We start from the raw sequence: 27,908 nt of genomic DNA on the forward strand, positions 1-27,908 counted from the left end.
CAAGGCGCCGTGTCACAGAGGAGACGCTGATCCGCGCTTAACTTTGGGAAAGCAAATGTGGTGGCACATGTACTTGTACGCACTGAAAGCCGAAGGTTTGCCTCTAATGTTTTCACTCTTACTGATGTCTGTGTTCCTTGTCAAAGCCTTACAGATTTTTACCCAGGCTAAGGATCGCTTAGCTGCCAGGCACGGATGAAACGATTTGAGTGGGGAAAAACCTCTGCACGGAGGGCCATCCTGCGAGAGCTTTGGACCATCCCAAACGTGTGCTCGGGGTCCGGCGTCCACAGACGTGCTTCCGAGCCGGTCGTGCTGGCCGCGGCAGGGTGCTGTGGGAGGCCGGCTGCGGTTGCCCGGAGGTGCGGTGTTCCTCCCGCAGCGTGTCCGGAAGGATTTAGAGAGCTATGAGGGAAGCGGAGGCCCTGACCCGCTGCCGTTTGCGGTCCCACTCTGGTCTCTGCAAAACGGGAAGTGTTTGCCCTGTGTAAATTGGCTCCTGTAATTTGTAAGAGGAGATCACTTCCCGTCCTGAGCTGTTATGTGGTATGGCTGCAAGCTGTCAGACGCTGTAGCGCTGGATACCGGGGATGGCTGCTTTCTGTCTGTGGTCGAAGTGATGCTTTGTTATAATCCGTCTCTCATGTTCAGCCCTTGGGGCAGGAGTGGTGCGTCCTCTTCCTTACCCCATGCGTGCATGGGGCTGGTGGTCTGAAATCCAAGAGCCTGGGATGCTCGAAAGGTCTGGAGGAGACCGAAAACCAGCCCCGGAGAGCAGCTCTTCTCCGGACGCTGCTCCGCACCTGTCGGCACCCGGGCTGGCCGGGGCCAGAGGTGCCCGACCCCGCAGACACGCAGCCACAGCCGCGGGTGTTGGGGCAGCCTGGGGGCAGCGCGGGGGATCCTGAGCCCCCCCAGATCCCCCCCCCATCAGGGGCTGCCTCACCCCCAGGGCCGGGCAGATCCGGGGGGGCGGCGGGTCAGGCCTCCGTGGGGGCAGAGGGGACGGGGCGGCGCCGGCCCCTCGACGCCTCCGGCCGGGCAGAAACGGGCCGACATGTCCAGACCCGGGGTGGGGGTGGGGGGGTGTCACCCAGGCCCCGAGGGGAGCCCTAAGCGACCCCCGTACCCGCTGCATTTCGGCCCGGCCGCCGCTAGGCCCCGCTCCCAGCGCCCCCCCGAGCCGCCCCGGCCCCGGCCCCGCCGCGCCGCCCCCAGCTGCCGGGCAAGGCGGCCGCCCCCGCCCCCCCGCCCGCCCGCCACGTACGTCTCCCGTCCCGGCTCCTTTCCATGGTTCCCGGCGTGACTGGTGCCTGCCGCCGCCGCCCCCGCAGCGCGGCGCCGACCGCCGGTAAGGTGGGGGCGGGACGGGGCTCTTTGTGCGCCGGGCCGGGCTGGGCCGAGCCGAGCCGAGCTGAGCTGGGCCGGGGCGGGCGGGCGGCGCCTCCCGGCCTGCGCGGGCCGCGGCCCGGAGCCTCGCGGGCCCCGCCGGAGAACGGGGGGGCGGCCCCGGGGCTGCGCGGCCGAGCCGGGGGCTGCGCCCGGCCGAGCCCGGGGCTGCGCGGCGCGGCGGGGCCGGCGGCCGCCCCCGAGCCCCGGCGGGGCGGGGGGGCGCCGCCGGTTCGGCCTCCACTGGGGCCCGGGCAGAGCGGCCCGGGGGCGCCCGGCGGCTGCGGCCGGGCCCGGTGCCCGGCGCGGGGCCGCGCCTGTTGCGGCTGCCCGGCCGCCCCCTCCGGAGCCGGGCTGGGAGCCGGGCGGTCCGTGCCGCAGCCCAGCGGCCTGGCCCTGCCGCTTCTCCCGCCTCCTCGCGTCCCGGCGGAGCCCCTCGGCCGTGCCTGGGGCCCCGCTCCCGCCGGGCACCGGGAGGGTCCCGCAGAAGCCGTCCCGTGTGGGGAGAGCCCTTAGGGAGGTGTGGGTGCGGCTCAGCCCACTGCCACGGCGTGGGTGGGGGCGCAGGGTGAAGCGTCCCCATCCCTGCGTGGGGCCGGGAGTGGGATGGCAGACCCCAGCCGTGGGGTAGGACTGGGCTGCCGGCAGCACCCGCGTCCCCCTCTGCCCCCGGAGCATCATTGCTCCCCGAGCGTAACCCCTCCGGAGCGTGGGGTGCGCGGGCAGGGTTTGGGTTTTGGTGGCTTCCCGCTGCAGGACGTCATCCCCTTCCTCTGCGCCTGGTTTGTGGAGCGATGCACTTTACACCCCTGACATCTCTGCCGGGGTGGGTCACGGCTTAGCGTAGGAACCGCGGCGGGGCCCTGGCGTGCCAAGGCGTGGGCGGTCACCTCCTGGGCTTGGGGTTATTTGTGGACCCCAGCCGGGTGCCCAGCCACATCTCCCCATAAGGATGGAGGGCACCGTCCCACCAGGCTGCTCCTCGCCCGGCATTCCCGGCCAGCGCTGAAGTTGCCACCGATGGGTTGTGGGCAAACGGCGATGGAGAAGGGTTCGAGACCTGCCTCGCCTGTGGAAGTTGCCATTCAAAGCAGTGTTCTCATGCACTGTCTGTCTTGTCAGCCGGGTTGGAAAGGCTCCTTTTTATTATTTTTTTTAAAAAGCAGCAGAGTCGCACCTCCTCCTCACACCTCCTCCTGCTGCTACCACCGGCAGCAAATGTGGGGGACGGAGCGGTAAGGATATCTGCGCGGGAAAGCCGCTGTCCTGGGCTGACCTCTGAGGCTGCGACTGGGGCTTTGCTGGTGGGGCTGCCCCGCGGCTGGGGAAGCTGCGGCTCTCCTCGCCGCCTCCTCCTCCTCATTCGTCTCTAACGACGCAGGCTGAAGTGGCATCTGCTCTGCTGCAAAGCTTTTTGTGATTTTCACGAAGGTCTTCCTGTGGAAGTGCCTGGCTTGAGCCCGGCACCGGGGCAGCGAGACCCTAGGGGAGCCACGCACCTCTGGGAGAGGAGATTGGCCGGTGCCGGCGGTGGGGCTAGAGGAAAGCTTTCGGCGGTCCTCGCGGCAGAGGAGACCCAGCCCATCATCGGCTCGCTGTGCCTTTCTCGTCGCTCCCTCTTGTTGTGCACCCCGCTCCTGTGGCCTTCCTCGCCGTGATGTCTGACCACCCCGGCAGTGCCTGTCTCCGCCACGGTGAGGATGTGCCTGATACCAGCAGAGCCTTACACACCGATCCCTGGGTGTCCGCAGCCCCTTCCTGGTGCCGGAGCCTCTGATTGCCAAAAGCGTTTCCTTCAAAGGTGGGTCAAAGGCGCCCATCCTCTTCCCAGCCGCAGAGTTCCCAGGGAAGTTTTGACTTTTTCGGCATTTTTATTAAAAAAGAGCTTTCAAATTAAAAAAATACTAACAAAACAGTGTCTAACCTGTGCACCAACACCTAACCTTTTCCCCTGACCGGATCCACAGCGTGGCTGAGCGGGCTTTGCCATCGCGGCGGCGTGGGCGCTGTGGTTCCCCCTGTGCCCCGGGCTGATATGAGCGTGCGGGGAGCGAGCAGGACTTCCCAGCGCGATAGTGAGCGCTCGGTACTTATCTGCCTGTACAAACACCCTCTGCGGGGGCAAAGATAAAGGGGGATGTTGCGTGCTGCGGACGATGGTGTTCGGAAGGGAACAGCCAGGAGAGGAGCCGGAGGGTCATTCGCACCCGGTGCCCGTGCCGTGAGGGTAAAACCCTGGGGTGGGACCCGCGGGGAGGGGACTGCTGCCGTAACCTTCTGGGTGCGCTTGCTGGCCAGCATTGCGGGGTGCTCGTGGTCAGAGCTAGGAAGCTTTTGGGCAGCACAAGTTAATGATGATGATAATTGTGTACTATAAAATAAGAAAAATGCTTGAAGTAATAACATGGAGCCCCTCGCAGGTGTGTGAGGCAGTAGTGGGTCCCTCTCTTGTGGCGTGGCTGGGCTGGCAGTGTCTCTGTCATTGTGGCCGGGGTGTGGAGGGACGTTGGCCGTAGCCTCACCTCTGCTCGGTGGCACTGGGCTTGCAGCAACGGTTTGGGGACCAGGTTTTCCCGGGCCTCAGTCCCGGTTTTGGCTGGTCTGCCGGTTCCCTGGGGTCAGCGCAGGAGCTGAGCGGGCATGGCGGTGTGCAAGGCGAGCTGGAGCAGGGAGCCTCGTGGGCAAGAGAGTCCCTAAATGGAATAGGGAAGTTGGAAGGGGAAAGAAACCCACCGCAGCTGGATGGAAAGCTGGCTGAAAGTAACGGGAAACGAGAACGGGGAACATCTGGGTCTGGCTCTTGCACCACTTCCGACGGGCACGGGGCAGCTGCCACCTCTGGGCGATGGCAGTTGAGACTCGGCTCCTCCGTCGAGCAGCCCCGCCGGCGTCGTGTCCCCACCACTGCTCCGGCAGTGCCAAAACCACCGGTGTCCTGTGAGTGTCGGCCGCCAACCAGCCTCTTCCCCTGCCCAGGGGCGCTCCCTGCGTCCGCTCCGGTGTTGGCGGTGCTGGGGGGGGCAGGCTACGGTGCCCCTGTCGACGGTGCCCCCGCCCCACCGGCCGCCTTTGATGCGGGTGAGTGGCAGGTCCATTGTGGCCCCTTTGTGCCTCCCTCAGTTCTCGGGGTCCGCACAAAACCTGCCATGGAAACCAAAGCCAGCCGCTGCCCCAGGAAACCCGCAGGCGCAATTAGGAAATGCAAATATAAATGCAAATTCCTGCGCCGCCTTCCAAGGCTGGGAAAGTTGTCCCTGGGCCACCGATGTCCCCAGGCCACTGGTGTCCCCAGCTGTGGGGATGGGGAAGGCATCGGGGCAGGACGGGGCAGGCAGCAAGAGCTGGGGTGAGCCGCTTTTGGGGTGCCTCGGACTCTTCCCCAGTCGCCCCGTGCTCGGCGGCAGGAGGAACGGGGCATCTCGGCCCGTGCTGAGCGGTGACTCATAGGTGACAATATGACATTGATATTTTTTTCCATCCTCTCGGTTGCCCAGCGACAAACAAACAAGCAAGTGTCTTAAAACGCAAACTAACTGCCTTGCAGGAACTGTCCCCTCCTGCCACGGTTGTCTGTGGCTGGGCTCCAGCGTGTCCCCATCGCTGGTGGTTCTGCCTGTATCTTCTGGGGTTTGTTTTGGGGAGATAGCTGTCTTTCTCGCATCCTCTGCAGCTGCGGTGTGTGAGCCCGGCAGAGGGAAGGCAGGCTGCCGGCTCGCCGGTAAGGACCCTCCTCGCCAAAGCGCACCAAGAATAGATGGAAAAGGAGATAAAATCCACCCACAAATAACTCTGAGAAGCACAAAAGCTTCAGGTCTTTATTTCTAGGTGGCATTTATGAGCAATGGATACTCTGGCCCTTCCTCGGGTCCCCAGAGGAGTGTGTGCGGGTGGAGTGGTGATAATGGGGCTGAAGAGGATGGAGGGGAGAGTAGGGAGGTTAAGGGAGGGTGCTGATCTGAGCAGTTCCCCTCCCTGGGAGGAAGCAATAATGTTTTCTTTTCCCATCTGCTGGAGGAGCTGTAGCTAGGAGCCAGGGAGACAAGGTTAGCACGTGGAGGGCATTGTCCACAGCAGTAACGTCCGTTGGGAAGGGCGGATCCTTTATGCGCCGATCTGAACCCAATCTAGGGCTATGCCGCTTAAAACCAAGCGTTTGTTGATGGCTTTTATTTTTCCAAGCTGCAGCCCCTAGGTCCTTTCCTATCAGTGGCTGAAGTGGTGCGGGATGTGCGTCCCCATTAGTGGTTCTTTCCCCTAGCCCCAGTCTGCTTTTATTGCTGGGAAATGAGCTCTGACTCCTGGAAATGGTATTTCTTCCTTCTGCCTGACAGCTTGTCGATCCCTGCCCTCACTCACTTCCCCAGGGAAGGTGCACGCAGCCAGGCACGCAGGCACGCCGGCGATGGAGCCTTGCCGCTGTCCTTGGCGAGGAAAGCAGAGCTTGAGCAGGGGGAAAATAGGCAGAGCGTCTCCAGAAAATGGAGCATGGCACGTTGCTAGATGGGTTACAGGGACATTCAGCCTCAAAGCTGATTTTAATATTTGCCTCAGTTACGGAGTCAATTATAACGGTGGGTTTTTTCTTTGCCACCACACTTCCAGGCAGTGGTTGAACGCACACGAGTGCAACCTTTGCAGCAGCCGGGGAGCTCTGGGGAGCACTGGGAGGCACCGCGGGCTGCACTGGCACCCTCCTCCGTCGGGCACGGCCCTGCCTTCACCTCCAGGTGCCATCTGCGAGGGGACGGGGAGGACGGGGGGACCAGGAGCCTGGGCACAGCTCGCGGGCAGGACCCTGCCGGTGCTCTCCCTCGCCCCTTTGCAGAGCCGGGCTGGGCATGGGTGGGGGGGGAATGGTGGCCGGAGCCCCGGCTGATGGAGACGGGTCGTGTGGGAGCACATGCCAGGGCTGTAAGGCAGTGGTGGGAATGGGGGACGGCCTTCGGGGAGGATTCCCGGGCTCCTGAAGCCTAAACTGTTGCTTATAAAATCCTTGTGGCTTTGAACCTCCCTGGCTGGCAATTGCCATGGTCAGGCCAGTGCGGAGCAACCGGGACGGGATGGTGATGGGGTTGTACGTGAATTAGTTATGCAAACTTAAAAATAATGGAACAGAGATGGGATTTTGAAGAAGAATGTGAGCTAGTTTGGTGGCCGGGCACAGCAAGTGTCTGGCGGGCGGAGGGGGCAGCGGGCAGAGCTGCTGCTTGGGGTCTCTGGGTTTCCCTTGCCACCGAGAAACGAGGCTGTGCTGGCACGGGAACAGACTCTGCTGCTGAGCTTGAAAGGAGACTGAGAGCTTATTTGAGCATTGTCCTGGCTTCAAATCCAGGTTAGCATCCTGTATAATTTCCGTATAAAACTATGATGTGCTGTGATGGAGCAGAAGGAACGGAGCAAACTCAATACTTCGGCTTTCGAGGGCTTTTCTCTCCCCCATGAGCCCCGTTGTGCTGGGGATGGAGGAGCCTGTTCTTGAGGCTGGCTGGAAGCACTTCTGCAGGAGGGGCCTGACGTATGGGCATTAATTAAATATCTGTCCCTGGTGAGGTATAGCGTTTCAGGCAGGTTCTCCTCTGCTGAGCAATGTCACCCAGCGTGAGGGAGGACAAAAGACTGGCGCAATTACAGTGTGATGCCGTGTCCCAGGACAACGAGGATATGGCAGCGCCCGAATTGTCGGCTTGGTGCTTTCGCGGGATAGCTTACATCAGCCATATGGCTTAGTGACTCATAAAAAAAAAAAAAAGAGCTCCTCCATTTGTGACTTAATTAGTCCCTTTCTTCCCCCCAGTCTTGGCTTGCAGCGATCCTGACTTGTAAGTGAGGTGCTGAGAGGCACTGCGGGCTGAGTGGGGCTGTGGCTGGCTCCTGCCTTCGGCGTGGCAGCAGCACGGGCTCATCCTGGATGCCGAGGGATGGGCGACCGTGCCGGGTAGCTGGCATGGGCATCGGGCGGGAGCCTTTTCACTGGCTCTATGCCACGCATCTCTGGTGTGCCATGTAGCAAGGGGCTGGGAGGGAGGGAAAAGCGAGGGGTCCTGCTTGGGAGGGCAGACTGGTGTCTTCTGCTTTACCTCTGCACCCAAAATAGCTGCAGGGTGACCCCAAGGCTCCCTCGGCTTCCCCAGAGAGGCTCTGCCAGGGCGTCTGCATCTGCTCGCCTTCCCAGAGGGCAGGCAGGAGCCGGCCGGTGAGCAGCCGGGCAGAGTCCCTGTGCTCGCACGCCTGCTCGTCGGTACGGTCAAGTTGTCGTAAAAAAGCAAAACCTCAGGAAGGCGACGGCTTCGGACGCCTGCGGCTCTCCTCTTTCACGCCAGCTTATTCCTCTCTGCTCATCGCAATCTCCCTGCTGCTGCATCTCCCTGTCGTCTCCCCGTGCTGCCCTCATCCCCTCCCCGGGGACACCTGAAGCTGCAGACGCGGTGATGGAGGTGCAGGACCTTCCTGCGCAGGTCCCCCCAGTGTCCCCAGTGGGTTTCACCGCGCACATGGCGTGGAAACCCAGGGGCTTTCCTCCTCCTTGGCTGTGGTTTAGTGCCCCAAGGGAGGGGATTGCCAGCAGCCTGTGCAGTGATCACCTTTAAATCTTTTTACCAGACCCTAATGGCCAGGGGCCTGTCCTGGTAAATAATTCACCGTGCCGTCAGTGAGAGTTTTACTTGACTAATTTTGTTTCCATAGAAACTCGTGTGATCTCGCTGCTCCACGGAGCCTCGGGCAAATCAATACGGGTTGTTTTTTTTTTTTTTCCTTTGCACATTAAGCGATGGCCCTTAAACCCTGATGGCAGGAGAGCAGCAGTCGGAGATGCTGGTGGCTGGGCGGCACCTTGGTGCTGCCTTTCGCCTGCGTTGGCCCTGGTCTGCGTTGCCTGGCCCTGCCTGGCCCTGCCGGGCTGCCTGGCTCTGTGGGATGCCCAGGGCCGGATCCTGCAGAGATGCTCTGCACCACCGGGCTGGGGCAGGGTCAGCCCAGTCTGATCCCAGTCCATTCAAGTCCATTCCCAGTATGTTCCTGCTATGCAAAGATCTGGAGCAGAAGGGGCTGCCTCTGCTCAGGCTCTTTCTCTGTTTTTCCCCTCCCGTCCTTTAATTTCTTTGACCCTTGACCTAAAATGGCAAATTAGCATTTGTGAGTCAGCCGTGCTAATTAACCGGGGAGCGGGGCCGGCCCTGCCCCCAGCCTGGGTTGGCTTTCGCCTGCTCCCCGTTAGGTGCTTGCTGACCAAATCTAACCCGAAAATTGCCCGGAGGTGACTCTGCGCACCCTGACCTGGCTCCAGCCCCGGGGAGAGCCGCGCGCCTTCGTCTCCGCAGGAGTTTTTATTTTCTTTCACTCCCCGGTGCTTTTGTGCTGAGCTGGGAGCACAAAGGGAGAAGAAGGGATAAGCGGTTAAAGATGGGTTTGTGTGACATATGGTGCGAGGGCTTTGCATGACGGCTGCGGCCGGCACCGGGGGGGACGCGAGCAGGCACGGGGGTGCCTCGGCTTCCCTCCTGCAAGGCTTGAGATGGATGGGTAAACTGAGGCAGGGAGTTCGGCGATGGGTGCAGGGCTTTCCTGTGGGACGGAGGCAGCGCTGGCACCCGGACCTTGCTGCTGTCGTGTGCACCTTTGCACCGGGCGGCTCGTGCTCCTTGAGGCCGTTTCAAACAAGCTCTAAGCTGATTTTTCAGCTGGGACGTGTGTTTTGACATCAGCGGTGAAAGCCAGAGGAGGAAAGGTCACCATTGTTCAGCCACCTCGTGGAATAATCTTATATCGGCCTCTCTGCTTTAGGCAGCCTCTTGCATCTAATTTATTACACGTTGATACAAGATAGAGTTGAACAGAGGTGCAGTTAAACCATGCAAAGGGATGCTGGGTTACTTTAATCGCTCACGCTTGCTTGACCTATTTTTTTTTTTAATCCCTTCCTGGAAACCTTATTTCATGTTTGAATTCCCTCAACTATTTTAGGAATGTCGTCCTACCAAGATCAAATTACCTTCAATGAAACCAGCGCAAGGCAGCCTTGCAAGGCAGGCGACTTTTTGATTAAGATCTAGTGCTACCTCATTAATATAGGCTTAGTTTGGGGCAGAGGGGAGGGCTGTAATTCTGGCATGGCAAGTGTGTGAAAGCTGGGGATTAGCGCGGCACAGTGCCGAAGGGCAAGGGGGTGGCTCTGCCCTCGCTTGGCAGAGAGGGCTAGGGGCATCCCGGCATGGCTGGCAGTGCCGGGACCCCCGGGGCTGGGCAGCCCCCTTGCAGCCCTGCGGATCCCGCTGCATCCCGGCACTGGCGGGGGCAAGGTGGGTGCTTCTGGTGCTGCTCTGGGGGGGTGAGGGGTCCCCGGTGGAGCCCTGCCCGGCTTTCCTGTCCCGGCTGAATGCGGCCCCCCAGGTTTTAGCTGGGTGTCGTTGGTTTATGAGCCGGCTGGGTGCTGTGGAGGGCCGACATCTGGTTGGCTCACAAAGGGCCCTCATAAATCTGTCCGGGAGGATGGCATGGCTGGCCGTGGCTGGGTGAGCAATGGGTGCCCTGAGGCAGCAGCAGCCGCCGCTGCTTCTCTTAAATGTGGTTATCGTGCATTTCAGAGTGCTGGTCTGGCCGCAGGCTCCCCAGTAAAACTGTCAGGTGAGAGCACTTGAGCAGTAACGCTGATGATGCCCGGCATCGGGACCAGAACGGCTCCATGGCTCTCCCTGGTCCCTTCTTGGCTGCTCCTCTGACTTTGAACGCTACTCTCGGAGCCAAGAGGGGAATTCCGTTTTGCAGAGAGGTACGTGCTGCACATGTTCTCAAACAGGACTTACTTCTGCTCTCCTCCCTGATTGCTTTTTACTTTGAAAAGGGCTTAAACCCAGCCATTTTAATACGTGGTAGAACAAGTATTAAAGGGGATCTTCAGGTGCTTATTTGTTTCCATGAAAAAGGATTTGCTCGCAAGCAGTCTTCCCAGGCTGTGGGCCTGGGAGGTGTGTATGCACATCCCCTGAGGCGGACAGAAAGGTGACGGAGGGGATTTTGGAGAGACTGATAAGGCCTCATCCTGCACATCCTTGGCGTGTGCTCTGCCTTTCAGTTTGCTGGTAGACATTATTGTAATTTTTGTTCCTGATCCTTTACTTTTCATCCCAGTTTCAATCCTATTATAATCACACCTGCAGCCGCCGAGCAGTCACGTTCCCGGACTTCTCATTCCTGTATCGAGCAATCCCTTTGCAGGGCCCTGGCTACAGGCAGAGCTCAGCAAATCTGCTCTGGCCGAAGCCATTACTTCTGGTTTAACGTCCCTAGTTTTGAGACTTCCTTCGAGAGTCTTCCCTCCAGAAGCCGGGGCTCTGGCAGCCCTTGTCTCTAGGTAATCCTGTGCATGGAAATGCCTTCTGCAATACTGCTCCGCATCCCCCAGCCAAGTCATTACAGGCCTGGGCTTGCAGCCGCTGCTGAGCGATGGATGCCCTCAGGGGAGCACTGGGCTGGGGGGAACAAGCACTCGATGGTGTCACCCCTGTCCTGGCTGCAAACGGGGGTCGTGGCTCCGATGTGTTTGCAGGGATGATCTACAAACACAGCATGGCAATAGCAGGGGAAAAAGGGCTGGGCTGGTTTAGCTGTGTTTGAGCAATCCCATCTGTTGTCTGAGCTGCAGCAGACACTGGGGAAGGGAATATTCATGTTTGCACTTGGTGCCAAGGCTCTTCCCTGAGCTGTGAGGGCTGCAAGCGATCAGTCCCAGTGCTTTTACAGCTGTTCGCTCCTCCGTTCGGGCTGTGCTCCTCACAGGGCTGAGCAACTGTTGTTTCCAGCATGACATTACCAGTTTGACCAACCCCCAGGATTATCCAGCTGCTTGTCTCTGCCGTTCCCGGATGGCTGATGGCCGAGCTGCAGGCAGCCTCCTCTGCACCTTGCACCGTACTTGCTCCTGGCTGGAGCTGACCCGAAGCGCCCGCAGCCTCTCGGGTCGTCCTTCGATGTGAAAAGTCCATTTCTGCAAGGTATCGAGTGCCCCGCTCCCAGGGCTGGGTGAGGACCAGCTTTGTAAAGCCAAGATGCTGGCCAGCACAGGAGGACGTGCTCCCCTGGGCTGTGCACGCCTTATCTGCTCCCCAGTGAGCGTAATTAAGGGTTTCTCTGCGGCTGCCGAGGTCTTGTTCTTGGCTCTGGCTCAGGTGAGGGTGGATCTGAATTGTGCAAGTCGTTAGCAGCTCGGGTGGGAGAAAAGGCAGGGTGCACCCATGGGCTCTCAGGGGTGGGCCTCCTCCCCGAAGGTCAGCTTTTGTTTGGTCTTTATGTTTTTTCAGTGGTGAGCTAATGGCAGGAGCTGGACCTAAAGGTGTGCCGGTGCCTGAGCGCAGCGTGCAATGAGAAAGCAACTGTGGCCGTGTGTGGGAGAGCATCCCGTGCCATCCTGGCTAGGCGGTGATGGCAAAACCTGCGTGGGCGTTTTCTGTGCTAGCCCCCATCCCGGAGCGCAGAGCCGCTCGGATGAAAGCTGGGGTGGAAGTGGCAAGACGGGAGCCTTTCCTGTGGGTTTGGTGGTACAGCGGCACAGCAGAAGGGCCGGCGCTGGCTCTGCGCCTGGCCCCCAGCCTAGCGTTGGGATGTCACCTGGCACTTTCTCCACGGCGCAGGTCAGCGCCAGGACAGCCACGGCTGCTGGGTGCGGAGGCGGCTCAGCCGGCATCTGCCACCGTGTCCCCAGGGCGAGCCAGGACCGGGTACTGCCCCGCGCCCTGCGGCTGCTGACCCTGCTGGGATGGGAAGTTTTACCCCGTGCTGCTGGGGCTGGTGGGGGGCGCGGGGGCAGTGCCGGCCCCATCAGGGCTCCTGCTGCCGCTTCGCTGCTCCCCATGACCCACGGGACGGGGACATGCGCACCCAGAGCTTGCAGAGCCTTTAAGCTCCTCCTGTGATGGGCTCAACAGAAGGGCAAAGGATTACGCCTGTGTCTGGGCTTGGATGAATGAATAACAGCATTCAGCATCCTTTTTGCGTGATAGCAGAGCCAGAACTATTTTAAGGCAGGAAGAAAGTTGATCAGGCAACAGCTAAATGAGTCATCACAGCCTAATTCTGCAAACGGGGAGCACGAGACGAAGAGAAGCCCAGCCTGCACCCCACCATGCCCCGAGCGAGCCCATGCTCACACCTGGGCTGGCAGTCGGACACCAGCTTTCTTCTTTCCTTTTTGGGAAATCCGAAGGATTTTGCTTTTCCTGGTGTCTTCCCAGCCCCTCATTGACACCACAGAAATAAGGGCCAGAAACGTGCTGAGCCCCTTCCCCACGCTGGCAGCTGGGGGTCCCGCTGCCCTCCCCACTGCTCACCTGAAGATGTTGATGTGGACAAACAGGGATTGGGGAGGATCCTGCAAATACAACTACCGGATTATCTTTTAAATTAACTCCTGCTGATGTCGTGACTTGCTTTTCTCTGGATTTTAACTCATGCCAGTGTAGTGGTTTGCATTTCTCTGGATTAGCAGCAGGACTTTAAAAAATGGGCTTAAAAGCCTGCATTTGCAGTGTTTCACCGCCGTCAGCTCTGCCCGCAGTGGTGTTTGCCCGAGGGGCACGCAGAGTGGCCCTGGTCTGTGCCGGGGGCACCGGCTGCACCTCGGTTTTGCCGAGCGTGCCCTTCCTGCAAGCCCCGCAGCCTCCAGCCGTATTTCAGGGGCTGGGAATGTCCCAGCAACGCGATCCCTCGGAGTTGTTTGAAGCCAGATGTGCAGCAGAGCCTTTTTGGCGTATAAGTATCTTGTCCCCATCCCTAATTTAGTTCATCTTCTGACCAGAAACTGTCAGTTACTCGGCGCGTTGCTGCGCTCAATCACGCTATCCAGCGTGGGCTGTGATTTCAATGAGTTGTCCCAGACTCTTGTGTCGTGTTGACTAACGCCTTCCCCAGAACAGAGGCATTTGCATCAGGAGGAGCCGGTCCCTCCCCGGCGGGGCAGAGGGATTGCAGGGGGATTGCCAACGCCTGGTGCATGGTGGGCTGGGGGCTTTGGCTCCAGTAAATGGGATTTCCCAGCCTTCGTGGTTACAGAGAAGACCTTAAATATACACTCAGAGGTCAAACGCTGGGAGACAAAGACCCCCAACCACAGGCTCTTCTTGTTACTTTATAGATCTTAGGACTTTTAAATAGATCTGGGAATTTCCAAGCCCGTTTCCTGATTTTGGGGGCTGATTTTACTCTTTGAGGTTTATGGGCTAGCATGGCATCGCTGAGCTAATGGTTCTCTGCAGAAGCTCTCATCTTCATACTTGGATAATGTGTGTGTTTGCAGTGTATCCTATGTAACCTGTTTTCCCCTTGATGTCCAGGCTCTTTCTCCATCCTCTTGGAGTAGCCAGATCTTTTAAGGAGCGTGTGTACCCTGTGAATGTGTTATAACTCAATTTAATATGTGACTAAACCAGCCATGGAATATTGCAATTAAAGTATAATACCAGAGGTGCGAACAATGCCGGCTTTTTGCTATGAATGAGTCATGATAGCAGAGGAGGAACCGAGGAGCAGTATTTTACTAATTGACTCCAGCAGATTTATTTGTCCTCGGTGAATAGAGCTGGGCAGGGCTGTCAGAATTGTTCCTTCTCCGCTCACACAACACTGCTCCGCGCCTGGCTCCTGGCAAGCAGGAGCAGATCCTGGGGACAGAGAGCGACTGCAGGGATGGAGACGGTTCTCGGCTGAGTGATCTGTTAAATGCATTTTGTTAGCGAGCGGGGAGCGAGCTGGGGGTTCCCGGTGCTGTTTGGAAATGGCCCCTCGAGCCTGGCAGTGAACCTCCTGATGCTTTTCTATGGGTCCTGTCCCGTGTGGCGAGCGAATGCCACGGGGAAGGTGGGATCCCTGCGGGGCCGTCGGTGCGTGCCTGGGGTCTCCAGCTGCCTTTCCTGCACGGAGAGGTCTGTTTGCAGCATGGGCACCCTGTGTCCCTCAGGAGCATCGGCTGGAGGGCCCCATGGCACCATATTCAGCCCGGGGGCTGCTGCCCTGAGCCGGGGTGCAGGGTCTGGCCAGGCGCCAGTGCCGGTGTTTGCAGGGGGCTGCCATTCAGGTTTGCTCATGGGGCTCGTCCACGCATGCAAATGCATCCAGGATTACAAAAAAGCCAGGGAGGGAGAGCGGAGTGTGCCTGCGGAGCAGGAATCGTCCCCCTGTCCTCTGGAGGCATCAGCAATTCGTCTGGGTACTGAGCCAGAGCAGGGCTGTCCCTGGGGACAAAACCAGGGGTTAACCAGCATTGCCAAAATAAACCTTCTCCCAGAGTTTGTGCCAAGTTTCCCAGGTTTTGCAAGTGGGTTTTGCTCTCAGCAGCCTCTGGAAGCCCCTTGGAGCGGCTCAGGGCTGCGAGCCGGTGCGGCGGCCGGGCGAGCGCTGGGGACACGGCTGTCACGCGTGGCCTCGCTATGGGCAGGGGAGAGCCCGGGTGACCTTCAGAGGTGACTGCTCCGCTTAATGGCTTTGAATCTGATTATACCCTGTTTCACTAAGAAATGTGATTGGCACGTTCTTCTGAATTAAATACCATTTTAGGGACAGTTATCTTGAACTCTCTGCCTGCCGCTTAGGAAAAAGCCTTTGAAAATGATATTATGGATCAAAAGTGTTCCTGGGGTAATTCTGTTTCAACAGTGGCATTAATCCAGAACTGAATTTGGCCCTGCATTTCCAAATGAGAAGCAGTAGCTGTATAATCTGTTTATGGTTTTAAAGTGAATGTTAATCTTGGATTTGGTGGCTTTTCCCAAGGGTCGATTTGCCGTGCTGCAAAGTATTTTAGCCCCTTGCTCTGAAACTCTCCGAGCCGACTCAATTTTTTATTTTGAAGAGAGATTTTACTGTGTTTATAAATACATGTCAGATCTGGAAATGTTAAATCTGGGGAGCCCTCTGCGGTGGAAGTAATGCCATTTTTCTTACCTTGCATTTTGTTTGTACAGCACCTGGCACGGCGCATCTGAGCTCTGGCGTGTCGGCCCCGCTGCGGGGACGGGCTGGTCCCACGGGGACGTGGTTGGATGGGTTGAATTGAATCGAATGTCCCCCTCTGAGATGGGGATCTCTTGGTACCTCTGGGTGCTCTGTCCCACGGGTGACTTTCTCCCCTCTCCCCTCCGCAGGTGGGAGGATGCTGCAGCGTGCTGGGGGCTGACACACGGTGCCACCGGCCGCGGGGAGCGGGACCCCCGCCGCCCACCCATGCTCCCCGTCGGCTGCCGGGGCAGCGCCCCGTGACGAGTGGCGGTGGGTGCCTGCCTCGCCGCGGCCGGGACTGCAGCCGCTGTGCCCCCGTGCCAGCCACCCCGCCATGACGAGCCTCTTCCGTCGGAGCAGCAGCAACGGCAGCTCGCGCGGCGGCTCCTCCGCCCAGGAGCTCAATAACAGCCGCCCCGCCAGGCAGGTCCGCCGGCTGGAGTTCAACCAGGCCATGGAGGACTTCAAGACCATGTTCCCCAGCATGGACTACGACATCATTGAGTGCGTCTTGAGGGCCAACAACGGCGCCGTGGACGCCACCATCGACCAGCTCCTGCAGATGAACCTGGACAGCAGTGGCTGTGACGACAGCTCGGACTCGGAGGACAGCATCCCCCCCGAGGTAACCCCCGCCGGTGGTCCCCGGCACATGGCTATGGGTGGGGGTCCCCTGCCTGGACTCCTGGCTGCCACAGCTGGCTCATCACGAGTGGACAGCTCAGTCTCATCCTGCGTCGCTTCTGCCTGGGCACGGTGCTGCTGCGGCTGCTGCGGGTGGGCAGAGATTTGAGTGCCCGCTTCGGCTGATCTGGAGCACGCAGCCTGGCTGGTTTGTCTTGGACAGTGCTTGAGGCTCAAGCCAAAGTGCTCTGCTCCCTCCCTCCCACCCCAAAACCCAACAGAGACCCTTCTGCTCCTGTCAGAAGGCTCCCAAGGCTGTGTGCACCCAAGGACAGGCTCACCTGCCCACCCAAAATGCGGTGTCTCGTCCCTCGAGAACAGCACCTCTGAACCCCATGAAAAGCCCCCCAGTGCAGGGGGACCGGTGCCGGGAGGTTGCCCCCATCCTCTCCGCAGCACCGTTCAGCTGAACCCGTCCCCGCTTTGCTGCCATGCGTGGGGGCCCGGCCCGGCGGGGAGCGTTTCCCCGGCTCGCCCTCACCCCATCCTCTCGCCCTGCAGATCTTGGAGCGGACCCTGGAGCCGGACAGCTCGGACGAGGAGCCCCCTCCCGTCTACTCCCCTCCCGCCTACGAGAGCCAGGCATTTGGCAGCCGCTACCCCCACGCGCCGCCCACCCCGCCACCCAGGTGAGTCCCCAGCCCCGCGCCATGGCTGCACCGCGCCTTCTGCTCGTGGTGGCCGGCAAAGCACCCTGTGCCGGCACCCAGGGGGTCTTGCTGCGCATTAGCTGGCCCCGGCAAGGGGCATCTGGCGCCAGTTCGTTAGGGCTGGGTGAGACGAAGCCAAGGGAGATGAATGAAGCTCACAGCTGGCTAAAAAATCCCTGTGAGGCCCTAAAAAGTGAACAGCTGAAGGGCCCGGAAAGCCGCTCCGGCAGCGCGTGGAATGGCAAAAATCAGCTACCGGAGGCGGGGAGCGCTTGCCTCTGCTCGAAAACACCAGGTGCTGGCAGCCGGGGCCCCGCGCATCGTGGCTCTTGGCACCAGAGACCTCGGGTCAATTTGACTTGCTGCTGCCGGGTCGCTGAGCCCCCGGGGGTCTCTGGCCCTGCGGGGTGCGGGCTCTCCCCCAGCAGCACTGCCTGGGCTGTAGGCTCAGGACTTGCGGGAAAGCAAGTGCCGGTGCCCTGGCCGCCTCTGTCCCAGCCCCCTCGGACGAAGGCGCTGCCGGCTGTGCAGGCTGGTTGTGACATCTGGTGAGAGACGTTCATCAGCTTCATAAGCAAAATCCCGCAGTGCTAGGGCTCCCACAGGGCTGTTTTCTGGGACTCTGAGCAAAACGGAGAGGAGAAGGGAAATCCAGTCCGCACAGTTGCGGGGCAAGGCTTGAAGAGCAGCTCCCACAGATTTCAAACTCGCTAGGAAAGCCTTTCACTCTCAGACCTAATGCTAATGCCGTGGGTTTGGGAGGGGTGCTGTGGTTTCTTGGTTCTCAGGACCGCCGGTGGAGCCGGGCAGGGGGCTGCCATGCCAGGCCCTGTGCCCTACTGCTGCAGCAGCCGTCAGTGGGTTTCTCCCTCGCCAAAGGTGCTGTCTGTGCTTGCCCCGCAGGACGGACGTGCCGGGGCCTGGCAGCACCCTGGCACCTGGGCGCTACAGGAACTGGAACCCGCCGCTCTTGGGCAACCTCCCCGAGGACTTCCTCCGCATCCTGCCCCAGCAGACCGCTGGTGCACAGGTGAGGCTTGCTGCCCCATCCAGCCCGCGCCCCGGCTCCACGGTGTGGCATGGAGCACCAAACCCAGTCCTTGGCCACCCTCAGCTTGCAGCGTCAGCGCTCTGAAAGCATCTGGGTGCGGACTAAACCGAAAGTCTTGGAGTGCGTCTTGTTGTTCAAGGCGGGACTGAAGCGAGCAGGGTGTGAAAGGGGAACCTTCCAGTGAGGCTTTGATGTTTTTCCTGCCATTACGCCAGTGGTTAGTGCCAGAAATGCCACTTGCAATAAGCACCTAATATTTTAAATTATTTGAAAATCTTACCTGCTACCCTGGTGAGGAGCAGCAGGACCAGCATACGCTCTTGGGGAGAGCGGCACTGCCAGGGCGCTCAGGGGCTGGTGCAGTGAAACTTGGGTGGAAAATCTAGTGCAAACCAGAGGATTTGTCCCTGGGAAATCAGAGTCCCCATGTGCTTTGGGGTGGTTTCGGCATCACAAGGCTTGGGGTTGCGGGTGCCCTTCTGCCCACAGCAGGGCAGGCAACGGGCAGCACCCCGTGGGGAACAAGCAGCCCCAGCACAGACCGCGCTGGGCACTCAGCTCGGCTCCAGGCACGCCGCATCCCCGGGGCATCCCTCGGCCCCTTTGCTAACACAGCAGCCAGCCTGCAAATGGGGCCAGCGCCCTTCTGGCACGGCAAGGGGCTGGGGGGGGCTGCAGGCACCCTGCCTTCCCCGTGCATCGGCTCCTCCCTCCCTTTTTGGCTCCAAAGGTAGCCTGCCACGTTTTCATAAATGATTGCCCTGCAAGTTGAGCTTTGTAGGCTATATTACCTTTCTGGGAATAGGGACATGCCAATTCATTTGGGCTCAGGGGGAGGAGAGGAGCAGCTGCCCTTTTCTTTCCCTGGTAATTGTGTGCTTTCGCTTTTTATGGCTCTCTGAGAGCAGCTACAAATCAGATAAATATTGTAGGCGAGGATGAGGTTGCGGCTGTAGAGTGCGGCTCTGCTGCTCTCTAGGTGCGACTGCACTGGGAGCCGGGGGAGAGCATGAGATGCCTTGCGCAGGGATGTTTGTCAGTGGGAAATTGCAGTCTCTGCTTTTTAGATAGGGGGAAGTAAAAGCAGCAACGCTGGCTGAGACCCTTCTCCCTTGCCTCCACACCAGGTTCTGTCTTGGCTCAACCCCACGGTTTAAAGTTAAAAATCTTTGCAAGTCTGCGCTCTGCAAAGGCGCTCTTCTGGAGGCCCTGGTTCCTCCCTGTGCCACGCTGACCCCAGACCGAGAGGTCCCCGTTCCCGCGTGCAATGTCTGTCCCCCTCCTGCCTCCGCCCTGTCCCCCTTCCCGCTGGGCAGAGGCAGTGGTGCCCTGTCCCCCCTTGTCCCCTTTGCAGCAGCACTGTCCTGAGCGCAGCCCGGCCGAGGGGGACGGTGCCCCGGGCTGCCGGGCACTGGGCGTGGGAGGGAGGGACCCCGCTGGGGAGCAGCAGTCGATGGCCGGCGGGGCTGAGCGTGCAGCGGCGTAACGGAGGAGCAAAAGGCCAAGCTCAGCCTGAGGTGCTGCTGCAGGGAGTGTCCTGCACGTGCCGGCGCAGGCACCGAGGCCACCGACCGACGTCTGCTGTGTTTGCCTCCTGCCCAGGGCTCCCACGGCTGCCGGCTTGCCCCACGGGGCCAGGGCTCCCTGGAGCAGGAGCGACGGTGGAAGCAGTACCTAGAGGACGAGCGGATCGCGCTCTTCCTGCAGAACGAAGAGTTCATGAAGGAGCTCCAGAGGAACCGGGATTTCCTCCTCGCGCTGGAGAGAGGTGAGAAGCGCCTTCAGAAACCTCTGCCTCTGCTTTTCGGGTGCATGCTCCCCCTGTGAAACTGGCTGGTGGCAGCATTGCCCTGCCCGTGGCATCGTGGCTCATGCCAAAACAGAGCCAGCGCAGGATGCGGCCAGGCTGGTGGCAGGTGGTCTGACCCGCTGACACTGGGCAGTGGGCTGCTTCCCGGGCTTCTGCTCCTGGTGCTCAGCTGCCTGCCACGAGGCTCTCCTCCCCCTGCCCACCTCTCTGTGGTGTCTCTGGCAAACCCCAGCAAAATCCACAGCAAGGAGCCTCGGAAATGCCGTCCGAGCCCAGCCCAGCCGGTGCACCCTCCCCGGCTGTGTGCCCTCCCCAGGTGCTGGCAGGGCCTGAACTGGAGAGCAGTTTTGCCATGATTGCTCCTTCCCTGTCACCATACTCCTTCCCAGTGAGCCGGCAGCCGGCTGCTCGCCTGGCGCTGCAGGGAGGGCTTGAGGGTGCTGGTGATTTTGCTGCCGCTGAGCAAAGAGCTGCCCATCCCCTCCCTCATGCTGCTGCCGGCTCCGAGCCCCCTGGCTGAGGGGCCATCTCCCTCAGAGGTCTCGCTGGTGGTTTGCAGGGTTCTGGCAGCGCCTTCACTGCAGGGCTCGCCCCCGGCCACCGCGGCTGGAAAACCACCGGTGTGCTCACCACGTCCTTGAGGCGGGCGGGCAGGCGGTTCCTCTGCTGCGGTGAGGGGAGCGCTCCCGCCTGCTGTTGCGGGCTCCCACTGAAGTGCTTGTGGTCGCCATGCTGAAGCAAAGCCTGAGCTCCCCCCCTTGCCATCAGCCTCTCCCTCCGCAGCTGTGGGGGCCGTGAGGGGAGAGGAGAGCGGAGCTGTGTGCACTGCCTCGAGGGTCTGATCAAGTGGGGCGCCGGGCTTTTTGTTTTTCAGATCGATTGAAATATGAGTCAAAAAAATCCAAGTCGACCAGTGTTGCTGTCAGCAGCGACTTTGGTTTCTCCTCCGTAATATCAGGTAACTTTCAAGATGCACGTGGGCATCGCCTCTCAGCAGCTCCTGTGTTCCCAGCCCTCTGCCACTGCTGGCTGCCCGGCTGCCTCCGAGGTGGCTGTGGGGGGAGGAAACTGGCTGATCCGTCCCTGCTGCCCTCCCAAGCGCAGGAGAGGAGCTGGTGGGTGATGGGGATGGGTGCTGCTGCCCTCCCTGCCCTCCCCATGTGAAGGTGCTCCTGCGTCCTGGCTCCGTCCATCCCTGCGGGTGGGAGCTGGGATCCAGTTCCCAGGGGAGACAAAGCCCTTCCTTGTCTTGGCCAGAGCGGAGGATTGTGCCTGGGAGGCATACTGACTGTTCCCGGGTAATCCTGATTAACCTCGGGAAGTGGAGCAGCTGCCCAGGTTCAGAATTAGAGCTGGTGTCTGTCGATGTCCCCGTGCGGGGGTGGGTGAGACGCAGTGGCTGGGCAGCATGGCAGAGCTCCAGCTGGGCGCACGGTGCTTCGAGGGCACCCAGACCTGGGGAAGGGGCATGGGCTGAGGGGAGGGGGCACAAGGACGCGGCTGTTGGGGTCTCTGGTCCACTTGACCCGAGTTGCTGGGATGCCTGAACTTCTGCTCCTGATCCGGTGGCCCTGCCGTCCTGGGTACTGAGCATGGGCACGATTAATACCCAGAGTGTATTAATACAGTGCCCGGGGTAATTTGGGGCTACTGTCCCTGGAGCAGCACAGAGGGAGGCCTCCTGCTCTGCAGCGGTGCTGGTGGTGGGACTGAGCCGTCGCTCACCCCGTGTCCGCTTGCAGGCGGCTCAAGGTGAGCAGCCCGATGGAGCTGAGGGTGTGCTGCAAGCCGACATCTCTGCGCCCACGGTCTCGGGGGTTATATCTGCAGAGGGTCCTCGTCCAGAGCCAGCCCTGGCATGCCAGTGCCCTCGTCCTGCCTATGCTTACTCAGCTCTGCTTGTGGCAGGGCTGTGTTTCGCTAGCGCTAGAATTGGGTCATGGAAATCATTTGTCTCGAGCCTCCCCTCGCCGCGCACGCACTCCCGGTGAGCAGATGTTTGCCTTCCAGGTGACGTAGCCCCCTCTGTAACCAGCGAGGCCGGTGGTGCTGTGTCTGACGATGCCTTATTCAGAGACAAATTGAAACACATGGGAAAATGTGAGTTGGTTTGCAGGCTCCGTGTTGGCAGCGGGACGCCTGCGAGGGCTGGAGGGGAGGTGAGAGCGGGGCGGGCAGGGGAAGAGCCGGCAGCATTGCCTGGCGCTTGCCCAAGCGCTGCGGCGCTCCCCGCTCACGCAGCGTGTCCGCTCTACGTGCGTGTGCCTGTGCGTCCACGTCAGCCGGCACACGCACGTCTGCTAGCACGTGTGCGTGGGGGTTTCTTGTCACCTCTCCCGGCAGCTGGGCACACGCATCCCCATTACCCCGCGGGTCACACACAGGGCTGGCACGTTGGCGGGCAAGGCGCAGGCCGTTGCACGCTGCGGTGGCACGTTGTGCTCAGACAGCGCTCAGCCCCGGCAGCGGTGCTTTGGGGTTGAGTTTCTGTCTGCATTTTACAGTCCTGGGCTGGTGCATCCCCGCCCTGTGGTGCTCTCCTCCTGGCCCTCGCCAGCGACAGGGAGCTCCTGTGCTGCACACCGGGGCTGGGTGCCAGCACGACGGACAGGAGGCGGAGACCTGGGTCTTGATGCCCCAGCTCTGCACTGTCCATCTGTCCCTGGTGCACGTGTGGGTCGCGGCGTGAGTTGAGGATGCAGGTGGTGTTGGGGAATAGAGGAATTTCTGAGCAGGATTTGTGCGAAACCTAGAAAAGCAAGCAGAGGGTTTGCTGTGACTCTCCCTTTTCCAGTCCTTTCCTCTTAGCAAGTCACAGCCCACTTCTCCCGTCGCAAAATAGACAGAGGTTTTTGGGCAGCTTGAGTTGGGCTGCAGCCAGCTGAGGCACTGGGTCTACGTGGGTCAGTCGTGGGTAGGGAAGGTCATGAAAATCACAGTGAAAGGGTAAAAATATCAGCACCCCCTGCCAGGGACCAGTGTGTCCCTGTTAGTTGCAGGACCCGGCTCTCCGAGCCTGGCAGCCTTGCGCAGCCCTGGTGTTCCCAGGCAAACCCGGGGTATTGCCGTGGGGCATCGGGGCGCGGGTGGCTCTCGCACCGCTGGCCCTGGCCGTCTCCTTCCCATCGCCCGTGGCAGCTTTGAGAAGGGTTTTGGGGTGAGACCCTCACCCAGCTGCTTCCTTCCAGCCACGCGCAAGAAGCTATTTGAACTTGCCAGAGCCTTCTCCGAGAAGACGAAGATGAGGAAATCGAAAAGAAAACACTTGTTGAAGCACCAGGTGTATCCTAAAAGGGGCTGGGGAGCTGCGGGGGGGCGTGGGGCTGTCGGAGTGGCCTCGCTCAGGTACTCCCGGGGACTCCCCAAGGCTGTGGTCTGACCGGAGCTTCCCGGCTGCCTCTTGCGGCTGGGCCGTGGGCTGGGAAGGGCAATTGTTGTGCTGCGGCCACGTCCTGGCCCCACGACGGGTTTTTCTTAGCGGAGGACGCAGGCTGGGGACGGCGGCTTCCACGGCAAATCTTCTCGACGATGTCGAAGGACATTCATGTGGTAAGAAACGCCGTGCCATGCCACGCTGTGCCGTGTGCTGTGCTCAGCACGGCTAGCTGAGGTCCCGCGGTGCCCGGCCCCATCCTGCCCCACGCCATCGCCCTGCTTGGGGATGGCTCCCCTCAGGTCCATGCCGGGGCATGGCCACCCGTGAAGCAGGCTTGCCCCTGGTCCCACACGGCTCTCCTGGGTGACCGGGGACAGGATCTCCTCTTCTGGGGAGCCTCAGAGGCTTGCAGCTGGGATGTGCAGCCCTGCAGGGTGCGTAGTGTGGGGTTGGGGCACAATCCCGGCAAATCCATCATCAGCCAGATTTGTGCTGAGGTTGGTCTTGGCAGTGGGTTTTGTGGCGGCCTGGACCACCCTGGGGCTGGCTCAGGAGCGACCGTGTGGCAGAAATGCCGCCATGGGCCAAAACCTCCTTCCAGTGTTCTCAGGCGTGTTCTGGCAGAGAGTCCCCACATCCCAGTCCCTGGGAATTGTCTGCTGGGCGAGGAAATCCCTGCCCCGGGGCAGGGGCTGGGCTGCCTCCCCACTGGGGCACCTCGCTGGGGCTGGGACCGTGACACTGGCTGTGTCCCGTCGTGGAAGCGGCTGCAGCCCCTGACCGCCCCCGCCTGCCTCTGCCTTTCAGATGAAGACTTCCAAGCACGGAAGCAGCAGCTCCGGGAGGAGGAGGAGACGCCAAAGGAAGGGCAGTAAATGGTGAGAGGCACCTGGGGACGTATGCTTCCCGGCAAGCATGCAGACGGCCCTGTCCATCCATCTGTCCTGGCTGGAAGAGGGAGCCAGGTGCTCTGGGTCAGGTCCAGAGCGTGTCCGGGTGGGGACAAGCCCCGTTGGTGGCTGTGGGTGCTGCAGCTGGTAACAGCCCCGGGTGCTGCGGCGGGCCAGTGCCGGTGCCGGCCACGGCGTGACTGAGGCTGAGCACATGCCTTTCTCCTTCCCTCCCCTTCTCCTCCCCTCCAGGTCCCAGTGCTGGGGTTTATTGCTGGCACAGAACGTGCACAAGGCTTCATAAGAAGATGGCTGAAAAAGGAAAAAAACCTACCCAACAAATAACCCAGTTTTTTGGCTGTTCCCCCTCTGCCGTTGTACTCCTCTGAAGTACAACTATTGAAGTGAGGCACAATGTTTTCTCACCAGTGGTTTGAAAACAACTTCTCCTATCTAGCAAATCAGCCAAAAAGGAAAAAAAAAAAAGGAAAAAAAAGCTGGCAGCTGCTGTGAGCTGCTGTGGAGGAGCCAGTGGAGCTCAATCTTGGGAGGAGCAGTGTCCCGCCTGCTCTCTCGGTCCGAGCGGCGTTGCAGGAGGAATGAAAATCAGTTGTACTAACGAGGATGCATTCACATGTGGGATCTGCTTGGCCGGAGCACTCCTGAACATATCTCTGTAGCGATCTGATGTAACTTTACTCTGCGCACACAGGAAAAAAAAAAAACCACGTGAGAAAGAGAACTTAACAGCCGTTGTCTACTATTGCTAGGAGTAATGAGCAGAGATTCAGATCAGGTAATAGTCAAATAATATAAATTGTTTATAAAAGGAAAGGCCTTCTTTTCCTAGGCTTTTCACTTTGAATTAAACCTTTGCCTTTGGCATTGCTAAAACTGCCTTGAAGTCCGGACGCTTTGTGGGCCGCGGTGCGGCTCACCTCCCGGCAGGGCCGCGGTGCCGCCGCAGGGCAGGACGGCGGGGCAGCGCCAAGGGCTGGATTTCGCATCAGTTTAACCCTCACTGCCGAAGCGGGACCTGTCCTGCTGGGTGCAGCGTGCCGCTGGTGGTCCCAGCTGCCGGGCAGGGTGCTCAGCGGCTCCGGGGATGCCCCCCGCCGTAGGTAAGATGCAAAGCCCGAGCTGGGGGGTTTGCGGCTGAGGCCGGCAGAGGCATTTTCGGCACGGAGAAGTTTGCACAAGGGCTTGCGAGCGCTGCTGGGTTTGGTGCAGGGCTGGAGCTGGCCCGGTGGTAGGAGCAGAGCATCCTTCCTCACGCCCGCCCCGGGGGCTCGTTTCACTGGGGAGCACGGTGGAGGGCTGGGGGGGCTGGCGGGCAGCGCTGGAATCATTGCAGCTTTTGGAGATGCTGTCAGGCTAAAAATAATTACGTAAACAAATTCCTTCCCTGTGTAAGTAATAAGTGATGAGCATAAAGTCAGAAATTGCTCCCGCCAGCACATTTTCTTCTCCTTTATCGGCATAGTCTGTTTACTGCTAAATGCAGGAGGTGGCTATAGACATGCCTGTTTCACGTTCTGGCTCCTGCGAACCAGCACAAATGTTGCAAGATTGGAGCTGCGAAGGCGGCAGACGCAGAAACCCCAGCCATCAAACACACACGCAACTGTTTTCCCTGCCTCTCCGCGGGGTTTGGTAACAAAAGCCCACATTGCAGGCGCTGGCTCCCGACAGGCTCCTTTTCAAACCCTCCTGGCGCCCGCATGCCTTTGAAGTGGACGCCAAGATTTCTTTCCCCGTGAGCGGTGCAGCCGGTGCACCTGTTAAGCGCCGCTGCCGTCGCCCCCGCAGCCGTGGTGGGGGCCGGTGGGGATGCACACGCTTCGCCCCCTCCCTGGTCAGGACCAGGGCTGCTTCGAGGGGTCTGGGGCTGCAGAGTCTGGGTAGTGTCCCGTTAGCACAAACGAAGCGCTCCCGGCAGCACTGGGGCTCGGCCGAAGCCTGGGGTGGCGAGGGCAGGCTGCTTGCACTGGGCTGGAAGCACCCTGGGATGCCAGCGAGCTTTGGGTTCCTAAAACCAAAGCAGCAGAAGACCCACCCCACCGAGCTGATCCCAGCTTTGGTGTCTGCTCCTTTTCTTTTGAAGGAAGGAGAGAGGAGCATCCCTTGAGTCGTGGCAGCCCAGCCGACAGGTTAGAGCCATCCCAAGCCACGCTGGCCTTGCCTCGATGCGTGCAGGCTCCGAGCCCACCCTGCTCCCTGCTGCGTGCCGGGCTGTCGGGTGGAGGGAGGTGCTGGAGAGGCACAGCGTGCTTTGTACCGGGCTGCTCTGCACCGTGCGGGGTAAAATGGGCGTCTGGAGGAGCGTGTGTCCCCGCCTGGCTTGGAGTGCAAGCGTGTCTGCGGGCACAAGGCACTAAGTGTGAAGCTGGGGCTTTGCCACCGGGAACAGAAGTCCCTGCGTGGGACTTTTATTCCCAGCCTGAGACTGGTGGAGAGAGAGGAGGGGTTCCTTTCCTACCCTCCGCTGGCTCTGGAGTCCGTAGGAGGCTGCCTTTGCTCCCTCCCAGTCCAAAGCAGCTCTCTGCATATTTGGAAGAAAATCAAGTTTGGAAGTGGCTCAGCTTGTCAATGTTCCAGCGCCTCTTAGCTACTGAGGGCTTAACTTTCAGCAAAGTTTCCATGAAGGCAGGAAGCACTGACAGGCAGTCGAGCAGGAGCTCAGGCTCTTGCAGGAAGGAAATTCTGCTTCTCCCAGCCGAGGAGGTTGTTACTGGGGGGCCGGTCTGGCACACAGGGAGGAGAGGCAGCGAAGCACTTGTGCCCGGGCGCTTGCAGCATGTCTTCCCGCTGCCGAGCCCTTGGAGGGTTTGCTGTGCTACTCATCCTTGCTGGAGGATGGGCTGCGTTGTGCCGTGGCTGCGGAGGATCGCGTTGAGCTCTCTTTGGCAGTCTAGCGCTGGGCAAGCCATGTTTCGCATCACGTCACAGGTCAGTCCTGCCGGAGCAGCAAGTGGTGTAGTGGCAAATGCCGCTGTTCCTGCTCTCCCCCGTCTGCTCAGCCTGCACATTAGTTGACACATTGCCTCCGAGTCATCTTTGTAACCCAGCCGTAGTTCGCTGGTGGAGAGGAGCCCCGAGGCAGCAGGCTGCCTCTGCTTTCACTTGGGGCTGGTCTGGCCGAGCACGTCCCCGGGGTGTCCGACATCCTCTGCTCCCTGCAATGCTACTCGGAGCCCGGCGGAGCCCGTGCAGAGCTGCCTGCCGGGGAGCAGGGCTGCAGTCCTGTGAGAAAACGGGGAGAGGAAGGGCAGCTTGGGGGCTGTCAGCTGGAGCACGGGGGCCATGGGGAGGAGACGGGTGTCGCTGTGCAACCTCCGCTTGCTGCACGCGGTGGGTGCGAACCCCCCCGGCCTCACTGGCTCCGTCTACCCTGCCAGCAAAGGTTGTGTGTGGGGTGGGTCCGGCAACACGTGCTAACCGCAAAGGGTCCTGCGCCGAAAGTGGGCACCGCACCCGTGAGCGCACAGGGTTGGCAGCGGGCTGGCAGCGTACGCTTCACGGGGGCTTGGGGATGTCTTTCCTAACACGGTCTAACAACTTGCCCTTAAATATCCTAGGCTAGGCAAAGCCTCTCTGAATGATGTCACTCTGTAGCCATTTCAAAATATCTTGGAGGCACAAAGCATCATTTTAATGGAGGATGAAGAGTGATTATTTTTATGTCCTTTAAAAAAAAAAAAATCAGGTCTAATGAGTAGAAAGGCCACTAAAACCGGCTTGGAAGCCAAAATGCATTTCTTACGTAAAAACGTACAATTCTCAGTGACGTTTGTATCACTTCTATACAAAATGGTTTAAAATGAACAAAACAATCTGTGACGTTTGTGAGTGTTGCTATTTTAGAATCTATTTCCATAAGAGTTTTTTTTCTTAAAGATGTTTAATAGTAATTCATATAATAAAGTCCTGTTGTACTCTTAACACTTGGATGTATTTTGCTTTCTTTGCTCCCATTTCTTTACAGGGGGAAAAAAAGAAAGAAATCAGGGTGGGGAGGGAAATGCCAGCTCTAGCCCAGCTCTAGCTGTACCCCTCATGCAGATGCCCAAAAGCC

The 27,908-nt window shown here is 59.9% G+C and overlaps 1 protein-coding gene across 1 annotated transcript; it reads left to right on the top strand.

Annotated features, from left to right (window-relative positions):
- Positions 1-1,278: 1,278 nt before the first annotated feature.
- On the top strand, positions 1,279-27,775 carry CUEDC1 (CUE domain containing 1). The gene is made up of 11 exons (XM_076354503.1): positions 1,279-1,351; positions 15,519-15,997; positions 16,558-16,685; positions 17,610-17,736; positions 19,360-19,525; positions 20,442-20,525; positions 21,578-21,667; positions 22,756-22,849; positions 23,058-23,116; positions 23,751-23,821; positions 24,086-27,775. Exons 2-10 carry the CDS (start codon positions 15,707-15,709, stop codon positions 23,816-23,818), a joined length of 1,107 nt encoding a protein of 368 aa, XP_076210618.1. The 5' UTR covers positions 1,279-1,351; positions 15,519-15,706; the 3' UTR covers positions 23,819-23,821; positions 24,086-27,775.
- The last annotated feature ends 133 nt before the right edge of the window (positions 27,776-27,908 follow it).

The sequence above is a fragment of the Aptenodytes patagonicus genome, chromosome 17 (assembly GCF_965638725.1).
Source record: "Aptenodytes patagonicus chromosome 17, bAptPat1.pri.cur, whole genome shotgun sequence".
Lineage (NCBI taxonomy): Eukaryota > Metazoa > Chordata > Aves > Sphenisciformes > Spheniscidae > Aptenodytes > Aptenodytes patagonicus.

Excerpts from the sequence above, each read along its gene's own strand:
- CUEDC1 (XM_076354503.1), top strand. The coding sequence starts at position 15,707 with ATGACGAGCCTCTTCCGTCGGAGCAGCAGCAACGGCAGCTCGCGCGGC. Across the intron at positions 17,737-19,359 it reads AGCAGACCGCTGGTGCACAG|GGCTCCCACGGCTGCCGGCT; the intron begins GTGAGGCTTGCT and ends CCTCCTGCCCAG. Across the intron at positions 19,526-20,441 it reads CCTCCTCGCGCTGGAGAGAG|ATCGATTGAAATATGAGTCA; the intron begins GTGAGAAGCGCC and ends TTTGTTTTTCAG.